The 13,287-nt window shown below is 38.9% G+C and overlaps 1 protein-coding gene across 2 annotated transcripts in view; it reads right to left on the minus strand.

The window, feature by feature from the left end:
• LOC106572946 (IQ motif and SEC7 domain-containing protein 1) overlaps window positions 1-13,287 on the minus strand; it is a 203,699-nt gene that overhangs the window by 16,166 nt on the left and 174,246 nt on the right. For both annotated transcript variants that reach the window (XM_045696518.1, XM_045696519.1), the window contains 4 exons: window positions 3,494-3,655; window positions 2,689-2,811; window positions 1,446-1,612; window positions 969-1,108 (listed from right to left, as the gene is read on the minus strand). In XM_045696518.1, the coding sequence (XP_045552474.1) occupies window positions 969-1,108; window positions 1,446-1,612; window positions 2,689-2,811; window positions 3,494-3,655 (592 nt within the window). The remainder of the gene's footprint in view (window positions 1-968; window positions 1,109-1,445; window positions 1,613-2,688; window positions 2,812-3,493; window positions 3,656-13,287) is intronic.

The following is a 13,287-nucleotide window of genomic DNA, read 5'->3' on the forward strand; positions in this document are numbered from 1 at the left end:
GCAATCTCCATAGACAAACATTGGCAGTAGAATGGCCTTACTGAAGAGCTCAGTGACTTTCAACGTGGCACCATGATAGGATTACAGAATGCGACCGCCGAGTGCTGAAGCCCGTAGCTCGGAAAAATCATCTGTCCTTGGTTGCAACACTCACTACCGATTTCTAAACTGCCTCTGGAAGCAACGTCGATTAGCTGCACACAAGCCTAAGATTACAATGTGCAATAACAAGCTTTGGCTAGAGTTGTGTAAAGCTCACCGCCATTGGAGCAGTGGAAAAGTGTTCTCTGGAGTGATGAATCACACTTCACCATCTGGCAGTCCTACAGACAAATCTGGGTTTGGCGGATGCCAGGAGAACGCTACCTGCCCCAATGCATAGTGCCAACTGTAAAGTTTGGTGGAGGAGGAATAATGGTCTGGGGCTGTTTTTCATTGTTCGGGCTAGGCCCCTTAGCTTTAGTGAAGGGAAATCTTAATGCTACAGCATACAATGACATTCTAGATGATTCTGTACTTCCAACGCTGTGTCAACAGTTTCGGGTAGACTGTTTCCTGTTTCAGCATGACAATGCCCCACGCACAAAGGTCCATACAGAAATGGTTTGTCGAGATCGGTGTGGAAGAACTTGACTGGTCTGCGCAATGCCCTGACCTCAACCCCATTGAACAGCTTTGGGATGAATTGGAACACCGACTGCGAGCCAGTCCTAATCACCCAAAATCAGTGCCCGACCTCACTAAGTCCCCGCAGCAATGTTCCAACATCTAGTGGAAAGCCTTCCCAGAAGAGTGGAGGTCTGTTATAGCAGTAAAAGGAGGGGGGGGACCAACTCCATATTAATACCCATGATTTTGAAAGGAGATGTTCGACAAGCAGGTATCCACACACATTTGGTCATGTAGTGTATATTCTGAGGCTGAGCAGGTAGTGACCGTAGACAGGTTAATACTGTATGCAGACTTACGGGCTTCTTGCCGACTACCACCCTCTCCACAGCCTGTACTTGAGACACGTGGTCATCGTTGGTGCGTAGCTCCCACTTCTCTATCCTATGGTAGATCCCTATTAACAGGTCTCTGGGAATGTCCTGGCCATTATCCACTCCTGGGAAACATTAACATCCATAGGGGAAAGTGTGTTAGTAAAGAGAGAAACCAAAGAAAAAAAGGGACATACAAACGTTACTATACAGATTCCATCCAAATAATATGGGGAGAAAAAGGGAGAGATAAAGAGGAATGGAGATAACTGAGATAACAACAGATAGAGGGCAAATAAATGAAGATAAATAGATGTAGTACACCTGTTTGTTTTGAGGAGTCCAGAATGAACTGGTAAAAAAACAAAACAAAAAAAACTGGTCTCCTCATTACATCAGGTAGAGAAACAACCCCAAACCGCCATCTCAAAAAAAACAGTCAACAATCAGCATCTTCCTCACCTCTGAGGTTTTTGATGAAGTCCTCCAGCTTCATCTTCTTCTCTGGCTTGACGTTAGGAGAGTACATGTCTGTGTTGAGGAGGATGATGGCAAAAGCCAGGATGAAGATGGTGTCGGGGTTCTGGAACTGTCGGATCAGCACCGGGTTACACACACAGTACCGCTGACTGGATGGGGGGGGAGGAGAGGGAGCGAGGTAGAGAGAGAAGAGAGAGAGGGAGAGAGAGGGAGAGAGGGAGACATAATTCAGATATATCCAAAACTAAAATGTCAATACAATATAACATAGAAAATGCACATAAGTCCATAAGTCAGCACATCAAATCAAATCAAAGTTATTTTTGTCACATGCGCCGAATACAGCAGTGAAATGTTTACTTACAAGCCCTTAACCAACAACGCAGTTTTAAGATAAAAAAAGAAAGAAAAAAGTAAGAGATAAGAATAAGAACTAATTAAAGAGCAACAGTAAAATAACAATAGCGGGGCTATTGTGAATAAGTCCATAATTCAGCACAATAAGTCCATAAGTCAGCACAATAAGTCCATAAGGTAGCACAATAAGTCCATAAGGTAGCACAATAAGTCCATAAGTCAGCACAATAAGTCCATAAGTTAGCAAATAGAAGTCCATAAGTCAGCACAATAAGTCCATAAGGTAGCACAATAAGTCCATAAGTTAGCAAATAGAAGTCCATAAGTCAGCACAATAAGTCCATTAGTCAGCAAATAAAAGTCCATAAATCAGCAAATAAAAGTCCATAAGTTAGCAAATAAAAGTCCATAAGTCGGTACAAAAGGCTGCAAGTCCTGGTACAAAAACTGCAGCCGTGGTTTTAAAAGTCCAGTATAAAATGTAATTAAGTCCAAGTATCTGAAGGCCTCATCTCATTTTCTCCACTTTCTGGGCTCTAACCAGTGATGTATTTGATATTATAAACCGGGTGGTTCGAGCCCTGATTGCTGATTGGCTGAAAGACGTGATATATCAGACCGTATACCATGGGTATGACAACAACAAAAACATTTTTTACTGATCTAATTATGTTGGTAACCAGTTTATAATAGCAATAAGGCACCTTGAGGGTTTGTGGTATATCGCCAATATATCACGGCTAGGGGCTGTATCCAGGCTGTATACTTTGCTTTGCTTCTTGCTTAAGAACAGCCCTTACACATGGTATATTGGCCATATACCACACTTCCTCTCTTTTTTTTGTTTGTTGCTTAACTATATTCTCACCTGAAAGCCTCGATCAGTCTCTCCACCTTCTGGGCCTCCCCTTGGACTTTAATCTGAGCCTGGAACTTCCTGAGGGCATCATCCAGATCCATCCCTGAGAAGTCCAACTCATCTACCACACAACTGGACAGAGAGAGGAGAGAGGATTAACCCTAAACCTTAACCTAAACTTAAACCTGGACAGGGAGAAGAGAAAGGATTAAACCCTAAACATAAACCTAAACCTGGACAGGGAGAAGAGAGAGTCAGAGAGGATTAAACCCTAAACCTTAACCTAAACTTAAACCTGGACAGGGAGAAGAGAGAGTCAGAGAGGATTAAACCCTAAACCTAAACCTTAACCTAAACTTAAACCTGGACAGGGAGAAGAGAGAGTCAGAGAGGATTAAACCCTAAACCTAAACCTTAACCTAAACTTAAACCTGGACAGGGACAAGAGAGAGTCAGAGAGGATTAAACCCTAAACCTAAACTTAAACCTGGACAGGGAGAAGAGAGAGGAGAGAGTCAGAGAGGATTAACCCTAAACCTAAACCTAAACTTAAACCTGGACAGGGAGAAGAGAGAGGAGAGAGATTAGAGGTAAAGGATGAGAAAGAGATTAGAAACGAGTAATCAAAAAATCTATTTAATAATAATAAAGTGACATTTCTAAGCATATAATGTTCTTTATGTTCATTGTATAAGTATAAATCAATCAATAATTTATTCAGTCAATCAGTCAGTCAAATAATACTCTTCAGTTTGTAGGTCAATCTCATTGTAGAGCCCCAAAACATCTAATAATCTATTGATTAGCTACTCACTCCAGTACGTCCTTGTTGAACTGTTTCTGTCTGCAGCCCAGGAACTCTCCTATCATCTGTCTGCTCAGTCCTTTCCTCTCCAGGATGAAGCGGGCGATGCCTACCGGTGTGTCCGATACGAAGCCTCTCTCTATCAGGTACTGTATACCCTTCTCTGGCTTCCTGCATCGAGGGAGAGACACAGAGAGGGAGAGACACAGAGAGGGAGAGACACAGAGAGGGAGAGACACAGAGAGGGAGAGACACGGAGAGGGAGAGACACGGAGAGGGAGAGACACAGAGAGGGAGAGACACAGAGAGAAACAGGAATTATTATAAAATACATGCCACTTACAGGTAAACTCCGCGATATGACATAGATGCAAAAAGTAAACAGCATAGTAGGTCAAGTTCCACAACAACTAAGAGCTTTGAAGAGGGATGCTCAACATCTCCGCTGTATCGGTCCCGGGGCTGTACCGCATTGTAAGAGCGTGAAGCGAACTCATGCACATGCACAGATACTGAGCAAAGTCTGACATCTCGCACATTGTAATATATGCAGCGCTGCACGTGGCAATATCATACCTTAAAACTTCTTATGGATGAGTGGCAGTATTGAGTAGCTTGGATGAATAAGGTGCCCAGAGTAAACTGCCTGCAACTCAGGCCCAGAAGCTAAGATATGCATATTATTAGTAGATTTGGATAGAAAACACTCTGAAGTTTCTAAATCTGTTTGAATGATGTCTGTGAGTATAACAGAACTCATATGGCAGGCAACAACCTGAGAAATAAATCCAACCAGGAAGTGGGAAATTTGAGGTTTGTAGTTTTTCTAGTCTTGGCCTATCCAAACTACAATGTCTGTGGGGTCATTTTGCACTTCCTAAGGCTTCCACTAGATGTCAACAGTCATTAGAACCTTGTTTGAGGCTTCTACTGTGAAGTGAGGGAGAATAAGAGCTGATTGAGTGAGAGGAGGGCATGAGCTTCAGACATGCGTGCACCCGTGAGAGGTAGCTGAGTTCCATTGCATTTCTAAAGACAAAGGAATTCTCCGATTGAAACCTTATTGCAGATTTATGATAAAAACATCCTAAAGATTGATTCTATACATCGTTTGACATGTTTCTACGAACTGTAATGTCATTTTTGGAGTTTTCGTCTGGCCTGCGCGTCGTGAATTTGGATTTGTGAACTGAAGGCGCGAACAAAAAGGAGGTATTTGGACATAAAGGATGGACTTTATCGAACAAAACAAACATTTATTGTTGAACTGGGATTCCTGGGAGTGCATTCTGATGATGATCATCAAAGGTAAGTGAATATTTATAATGCTATTTCTGACTTCTGTTGACTCCAACATGGCGGATATATGTATGGCTTGTTTTTGTGTCTGAGCGCCGTACTCAGATTATTGCATGGTGTGCTTTTTCGGTAAAGCTTTTTTGAAATCTGACACAGCGGTTGCATTAAGGAGAAGTTTATCTAAAGTTCCATGCATAACAATTGTATTTTCATCAAAATTTATGATGAGTATTTCTGTAAATTGTTGTGGCTCTCTGCAAAATCGCAGGCTGTTTTGGAAGAAAAACATTACTGAACGTAACGCGCCAATGTAAACTGAGATTTTTGGATATAAATATGAACTTTATCGAACAAAACATACATGTATTGTGTAACATAAAGTCCTATGAGTGCCATCTGATGAAGATCATCAAAGGTCAGTGATTCATTTTATCTCTATTTCTGCTTTTTGTGACTCCTCTCTTTGGCTGGAAAAATGGCTGTGTTTTTCTGTGACTAGTTGCTGACCTAACATAATCGTTTGGTGTGCTTTCGCTGTAAAGCATTTTGAAATCGGACACTGTGGTGGGATTAACAACAAGTGTATCTTTAAAATGATGTAAAATACTTGTATGTTTGAGGAATTTTAATTATGAGATTTCTGTTGTTTGAATTTGGCGCCCTGCACTTTCACTGGCTGTTGTCATATCGATCCCGTTAACGGGATTCCAGCCATAAGAAGTTTTAAGAGGTTAACAGACACTTTTATTCAGTGACTTAAAGTGGAATTGATGGCATTTTAGCAACATGAAATCTTGTTAAAATCTGTTCACATACACCCCCAGAAAGAATATTACACTTTTTTTTCTGACATGCGAGCACTTATAGTACATATGTTCACGTTTTCATTAATTCATAGAATGTTTACGGAATGACGTAGAGTAAGGCATTTGTGAAGATTCTAGAGCACTATAGAGTGGAAAAGCGAACCATGTCTTTGGACAATTAATAGACACTGCAGGAAATAAAGCCTATTAAAAACATCTTTCTCTTCCAGGACCGGAGTCTACGCAGACCGGTGCACCATAGCCAATCAGAGCTACAGTAGGCCTATATGCAAGTAAGCAATTTGCCACAAGGGCCGGCCATCCTTCACTTTGAACTGGACTGTGTGTTTACAGGAAGTAGGACCTGCCATCCTTCACTTTGAACTGGACTGTGTGTTTACAGGAAGTAGGTAGCAACAGTGTGACTTTAGATCATTTGAACACATTCACCAAAAGCCACAAAATACACCTGAATCGATTTCTGCAAAATATCTAAGTCCTCTTAGATTTGGGAACTTCACAGTCCTACTGATCAAACAACCATGAAAAGGTAGGCTCTCTCTCTCCCTCAGTTGAGTATACACATCAACAAAATAAACAACTAATGCTAGCCAAGAGCAAGATGAGCTAAAATCTAATGATCAAACATTAGATAAACCCTCTCAACCTTTTTCAGCTAGTTGGCAGTCAAAATTGCGCTGATAAATGATGGGGAATTGTAGCCTGCTCGTCCTTCTGCAGCTTGCCTGCCAATGCATGCTTGTCCCAACCCACGTTTTGACAACTGAATGGGAACTTGCCTGCCCGCCCATTTGATTCGTGCCAAATACATTTGTTTGACAACTAAGTGATATACTAACTGTGGATAAGTTGTTTAAGTTCAGCATAGCTAGCTAGCTAGCAAAGCGATTTGTGTTTCTTGCTGGCTTACCAAATGGCACCTGCATCTCTAGTTGCAGCCACTAAAAACATTTAAACTCAAAACATATTTTTCCTTTTTTTACACTGCATGGATCACCACAAAAACTGTAGTTTGTTAACCTATATACATTTTACAGACCCCGTATGTTTTACATTGGTTATCTTGTTATTAGACGCCCCATTCAGCTCCATTCAACCCCTCCCATCTATCTCTCAACACCATCCATTTTGGATTTCTGTTTGCCATATTTCAACTGTGCTGTGATGCTTCACAAAAGTACTGAACCTTTCTATTCTCATAGCTTCTACAGACTGTAAATTAAAAATAAACATTTTTGCTAAAATAATTATTATATTATTGATTGATTGACTATGGCTTTTCAAATCACCCAGTATTGCTATCTGCAGCATTATTTCAAGGCAAATGTTGCAATTCTTCAGCCATTTCTGGACCTGTGACCAGAAACAAGCTACATATGGACAATACCAAAATAAATGATCTAATGACTCTGCCTCCTCACAGCAGAATCTGCAGAGCTGGGAAGATTGTATCCCCCATATATATTTGTTGTATTATTTGTTCTGTCTTTTCAGATGGATTAAACTGAAATTGCAACCAACTTTCTAAGGCTTGTTTAAAAAATAACAATATTTTGGAACAACCAAAAGTGAGCAGTAGTAATCTGAATAAAGGGAAAAAAGTCATTCTTGAACATAGGATGAGACATTCCTACCAATTTACTAGAGAACCAGTTTGGATTTAAGTATAACTTTAGTATGACTGATGCCTTTAGTGAGAGGTCTAATGCTTTAATATTTTATAATTTCTTCCCTCTGAATTCATTTTCGTTATATAAATAGGCCATTTTAATTTTGTCTTCCTTGCCATTCCAAATAAAATTGAATATTTTTTTGTTAATATAATTTAAAAATCAGGTCACGAGGTTTAGTCAAAACCATAAGCAAATAGGTAAACTGTGATATGACTAAAGAGTTAATCAGGGTGATTTTTCCACAAATAGACAGGTATTGTCCTTTCAATGGTAGCAAGATCTTGTCTATTTTTGGTAAAGTTCTATAAAAATGTATTGGAGTGAGATCATTTCTATCTTTTGGGATTTGTATACTGAGTATGTCCACATCTCCGTCAGACCATTTAATTGGTAAACTACACAGTAATGTAAAATTTGCATTTTTTTTGTGATCCAATAAGTAATATATATGTAACACTTATCATAATTTGGTTTTAATCCAGAGAAAAAAGTATCTAGATCCTCTGAGGCCGTGGAGAGACTCTAATTGTGGTTTTAAAAGAAAACATGAATCATCAGCGTACAATGACACCTTAGTTTTTAAGCCACGGATTTCTAATCCCTTAATATTATTGTTGGATCTAATTTTAACAGCTAACATTTCGATGCCAATAATAAATAGATATGCCGATAGTGGACAACCTTGTTTTACTCCTCTAGATAGTTTAAAACCTTCTGAGAAGTAGCCATTATTTACTAGTTTACACCTAGGGTTACTCTACATAACTTTAACCCATTTTATTAGAGATTCCCAAAAATGTAAATATTCTAGGCATTTATATATAAACTCCAGTCGTACTTTATCAAAAGCCTTTTCAAAATCAGCTGTGAAAACCAGGCCTGGTGTCCCCAATATTTCATAGTGTTCTATTGTTTCCAGTACTTGTCTTATATTATCTCCAATGTATTGTCCATGTAAAAAACCTGTCTGATTGGGATAAATAATATCTGACAATACTTTTTTTATTCTATGCGCCAAGCATTTTGCAAAAAACACTGAAGTGTAACTGGCCTCCAAATTTTTTAATGAGTGTATTGATACACCATCCAAAGTGTAATTAAATAACTTCACCCCGCTCAAAGGGATAGTCAATGTCTGTTTTGTTTTTTTACCTATCTACCAATAGGTATCCTTCTTTGCGAGGCATTGAAAAACCTAGTTGGTTGTGGTTGAAAACCTCCCTCTTTGTGGTTGAATCTGTGTTTGAAATTCACTGCTTGACTGAGGGACAATACAGATAATTGTATTTTAGGTTGTCAATAAAAAAGATACTGTTAAACACTTTTATTTCACAAAGAGTGAGTCCCTGCATCTTATTATGTGACTTGTTAAGCACATTTTTACTCCTGAACTTATTTAGGCTTGCCATAACAAATGGGTTGAATACTTATTGACTTTAGACATTTCAGATTTAAAATTTAATTAATTAGTAAAAAATGTTGAAAAACATAATTCCACTTTGACATTATGGGGTATTGTGTTTAGGTCAGTGACAAAAAATCTCAATTTAATCAATTTTAAATTCAGGCTGCAACACAACAAAATGTGGAAAAAGTCAAGGAGTGTGACTACTTTCTGAAGGCACTGTACACACACACACACACACACACACACACACACACACACACACACACACACACACACACACACACACACACACACACACACACACACACACACACACACACACACACACACACACACACACACCATTTGCAGCTGCTGCTCTGTTCTTTATTTTACTCTTATTATTATCTATCCTGATGTCTAGTCACTTTACCCTGCCTTCATGTACACATCTACCTCTAATACCTTATTATTATCTATCCTGATGCCTAGTCACTTTACCCTGCCTTCATGTACATATCTACCTCAAATACCTTATTATTATCTACCCTGATGTCTAGTCACTTTACCCTGCCGTCATGTACATATCTACCTTAAATACCTTATTATTATCTATCCTGATGCTTAGTCACTTTACCCTGCCTTCATGTACATATCTACCTCAAATACCTTATTATTATCTATCCTGATGCTTAGTCACTTTACCCTGCCTTCATGTACATATCTACCTCTAATACCTTATTATTATCTATCCTGATGCCTAGTCACTTTACCCTGCCTTCATGTACATATCTACCTCAAATACCTTATTATTATCTATCCTGATGCTTAGTCACTTTACCCTGCCTTCATGTACATATCTACCTCAAATACCTTATTATTATCTATCCTGATGCCTAGTCACTTTACCCTGCCTTCATGTACATATCTACCTCAAATACCTTATTATTATCTATCCTGATGTCTAGTCACTTTACCCTGCCTTCATGTACATATCTACCTCAAATACCTTATTATTATCTATCCTGATGCCTAGTCACTTTACCCTGCCTTCATGTCCATATCTACCTCAAATACCTTATTATTATCTATCCTGATGTCTAGTCACTTTACCCTGCCTTCATGTACACATCTACCTGAAATACCTTATTATTATCTATCCTGATGCCTAGTCACTTTACCCTGCCTTCATGTAAATATCTACCTCAAATACCTCGTACCGCTGCACATTGATCAGGTACTGGTACTCCCTGTATATTCTGTGGCTCCACTCTGTGGCTCCACTCTGTGGCTCCACTCTCCACTCTGTTTATTTTATTTTATTGCTCTTGTGTTACTATTACGTTTTATTTATTTTTAAATTAACCTCTGCATTGTTGGGAAGGGCTCGTAAACTAGCATTTTACGATAACGTCTACACCGGTGCATGTGACAAATACACATTTATTTTATTTGCTTCTCCATTCAGAACTCCCTTCACTCTCTCATGCACGCAGGGTTGGGGAGTAACGGATTACATGTAATCCGTTAGATTAAATTAGATTACCAAATTAACTTGTAACTATCATCCGTTACGTAACCGGCTATAATATTGTAATCAGATTACTGATACCTTTTGAAGGACTAGATGATTACTTCTAGGGTTACTTTTGAAATTCAGAAATGATGTTTTCTGTTTTTCTCAATGACATTGAAATCAGCATTGAAAAAATAACAAGTTTAAATTTGTTCCGCTTGAGCGAGTCTGACCACAAGTCAGAGACCACCATGATGACACATCGTTTGATGAATCAGGGGAAAATAGGTTATTGTAGTGCAAGTTATTGTAGTGCAGCCTTCCCTGTGGCTCAGTTGGTAGAGCATGGTGTGTGCAATGCCAGGGTTGTGGGTTCGATTCCCACGGGAGGCCAGTACAAAAAAAAAAATGTAATGTATGCATTCACTACTGTAAGTCACTCTGGATAAGAGTGTCTGCTAAATGACTAAAATGTAAGTTATGTCTTCCAATGGCACGACTGCTTGTCTGCATTTTACCTTTATTTAACTAGGCAAGTCAGTTAAGAACAAATTCTTATTTTCAAAGATGGCCTAGGTTCGTGTGGTGGCCTAGGTTGTTTTGGATGGCTGTTCACAAATGCATAGGTGTATTTTATCCCAATAATAATTTCAAATGAAGAACTGCCTTGTTCAGGGGTAGAACGACAGATTTTTACCTTGTCAGCTCGGGAATTTGATCTTGCAACCTTCCAGTTACTAGTCCAACGCTCTAACCACTAGGCTACCTGCGCCCTAAAATTCAAAGATTACAAGACCGACTTGAATAAACGTTTGGAGGTAAGGACGACAGCAGTGGTGTAGTTTATGGGCGATAAGGATATGACTTAGGCCCATTATTGTTATCTTTCATAGAAATTATGTAAAACACTCTGCTGCGCTATCAATTATTCGCGCCTTACAGAGTGTGGTTGTTGTGGATGGCTGTTCACAAATGCATAGGTGTATTTTATCCCAATAATAATTTCAAATGAAGAACTGTAGACTAAGCTGCCTACCAATCATTGTTTATGCGACCTATGGACAGCCAGTGAAAAATGCGATTTTGCAACAGTTGCATAGTGTGGATGCCAGCGTAAAGAATAAAGGTTTGAGGAGTTCCTCCCTTGTAAACTCCTCAAATACTGTCAAAAACTAGTTTAACTTCAGAAGACCATCAGTAGGGCGGTGATTTGAGCTGATTAAAAAAAGCCTAACGGACACATGCTTAAACTCAAACACTTTTTGATAGACTTCAACAGCTGCAAATTATCGAGATATCAAAATGTCAGACGTTATATGATGTTACCAACAAAAACGTAAACAATAGACCACATAACAAATGCAACATGGCATTCATTTTTCATTTCAATTCAAATTGCACTTTTCAGTTGTGCTCAAAGCCATTCCATGAGAGCATCATTTTTAATTTTTTTTAACCAATGGGACCATGACTTAACCTGTTAGGGCTAGGGGGCAGTATTGACACGGCTGGATAAAAAACGTACCTGATTTAATCTGGTTACTACTCCTGCCCAGTAACTAGAATATGCATATAATTATTGGCTTTGGATAGAAAACTGTTTGAATGGTGTCTGTGAGTATAACAGAACTCATATGGCAGGCCAAAACCTGAGAAGATTCCATGCAGGAAGTTGCCTGTCTGACAAGTTGTGTTTCATCTGGGCTCTTTTTATTGAAGATTTAGGATCTTTGCAATAACGTGACACTTCCTACGGCTCCCATAGGCTCTCAGAGCCCGGGAAAAAGCTGAAGGATATCGAGGCAGGCTCTGGCTGAAACACATTATCGCGTTTGGCAAGTGGCCGCTCAGAGTACTGTGGGCTTAGGCCCGTGCCCGAGTCGACCGAATGCTTTATTTTCTTTCCTCTGTTTACCTAAATGCAGATTCCCGGTCGGAATATTATCGCTTTTTTACGAGAAAAATTGCATAAAAATGGATTTTAAACAGCGGTTGACATGCTTCGAAGTACGGTGATGGAATATTTAGAATTTTTTTGTCACGAATTGCGCCATGCTCGTCACCCTTATTTACCCTTTCGGATAGTGTCTTGAACGCACAAACAAAACGCCGCTGTTTGGATATAACTATGGATTATTTTGAACCAAACCAACATTTGTTATTGAAGTAGAAGTCCTGGGAGTGCATTCTGACGAAGAACAGCAAAGGTAATAACATTTTTCTTATAGTAAATGTGACTTTTCTGAGTGCTAAACTTGCTGGGTGTCTAAATAGCTAGCCCTGTGATGCCGGGCTATCTACTGAGAATATTGCAAAATGTGCTTTCACCGAAAAGCTATTTTAAAATCGGACATATCGAGTGCATAGAGGAGTTCTGTATCTATAATTCTTAAAATAATTGTTATGCTTTTTGTGAACGTTTATCGTGAGTAATTTAGTAAATTCACCGGCAGTGTTCGGTGGGAATGCTAGTCACATGCTAGTCACATGCTAATGTAAAAAGCTGGTTTTTTATATAAATATGAACTTGATTTAACAAAACATGCATGTATTGTATAACATAATGTCCTAGGGTAGTCATCTGATGAAGATCATCAAAGGTTAGTGCTGCATTTAGCTGTGGTTTGGGTTTATGTGACATTATATGCTAGCTTGAAAAATGGGTGTCTGATTATTTCTGGCTGGGTACTCTGCTGACATAATCTAATGTTTTGCTTTCGTTGTAAAGCCTTTTTGAAATCGGACAGTGCGGTTAGATTAACGAGAGTCTTGTCTTTAAAATGGTGTAAAATAGTCATATGTTTGAAAAATTGAAGTTTTTGCATTTCTAAGGTTTTTGAATAACGCGCCATGGGATTACACTGGCTGTTACGTAGGTGGGACGATTTAGTGCCACCTATCCTAGAGAGGATAAACAACAGAGTTGGCTAATAAATCCTTAGGTTTGGGGTTATGTTCAGGTAAAACTATTAGACTAATCAATATTTCCATATTTCCAAGTCCTATTCTTGAAGATCAAGGGGTATTAAATTCATTGGAATGACTAGAAATCAGACGGACTTTTTTTTTTATGTAAATATATAGCCTAATTGTTTTACATA

Source organism: Salmo salar, chromosome ssa15 (assembly GCF_905237065.1).
Source record: "Salmo salar chromosome ssa15, Ssal_v3.1, whole genome shotgun sequence".
Lineage (NCBI taxonomy): Eukaryota > Metazoa > Chordata > Actinopteri > Salmoniformes > Salmonidae > Salmo > Salmo salar.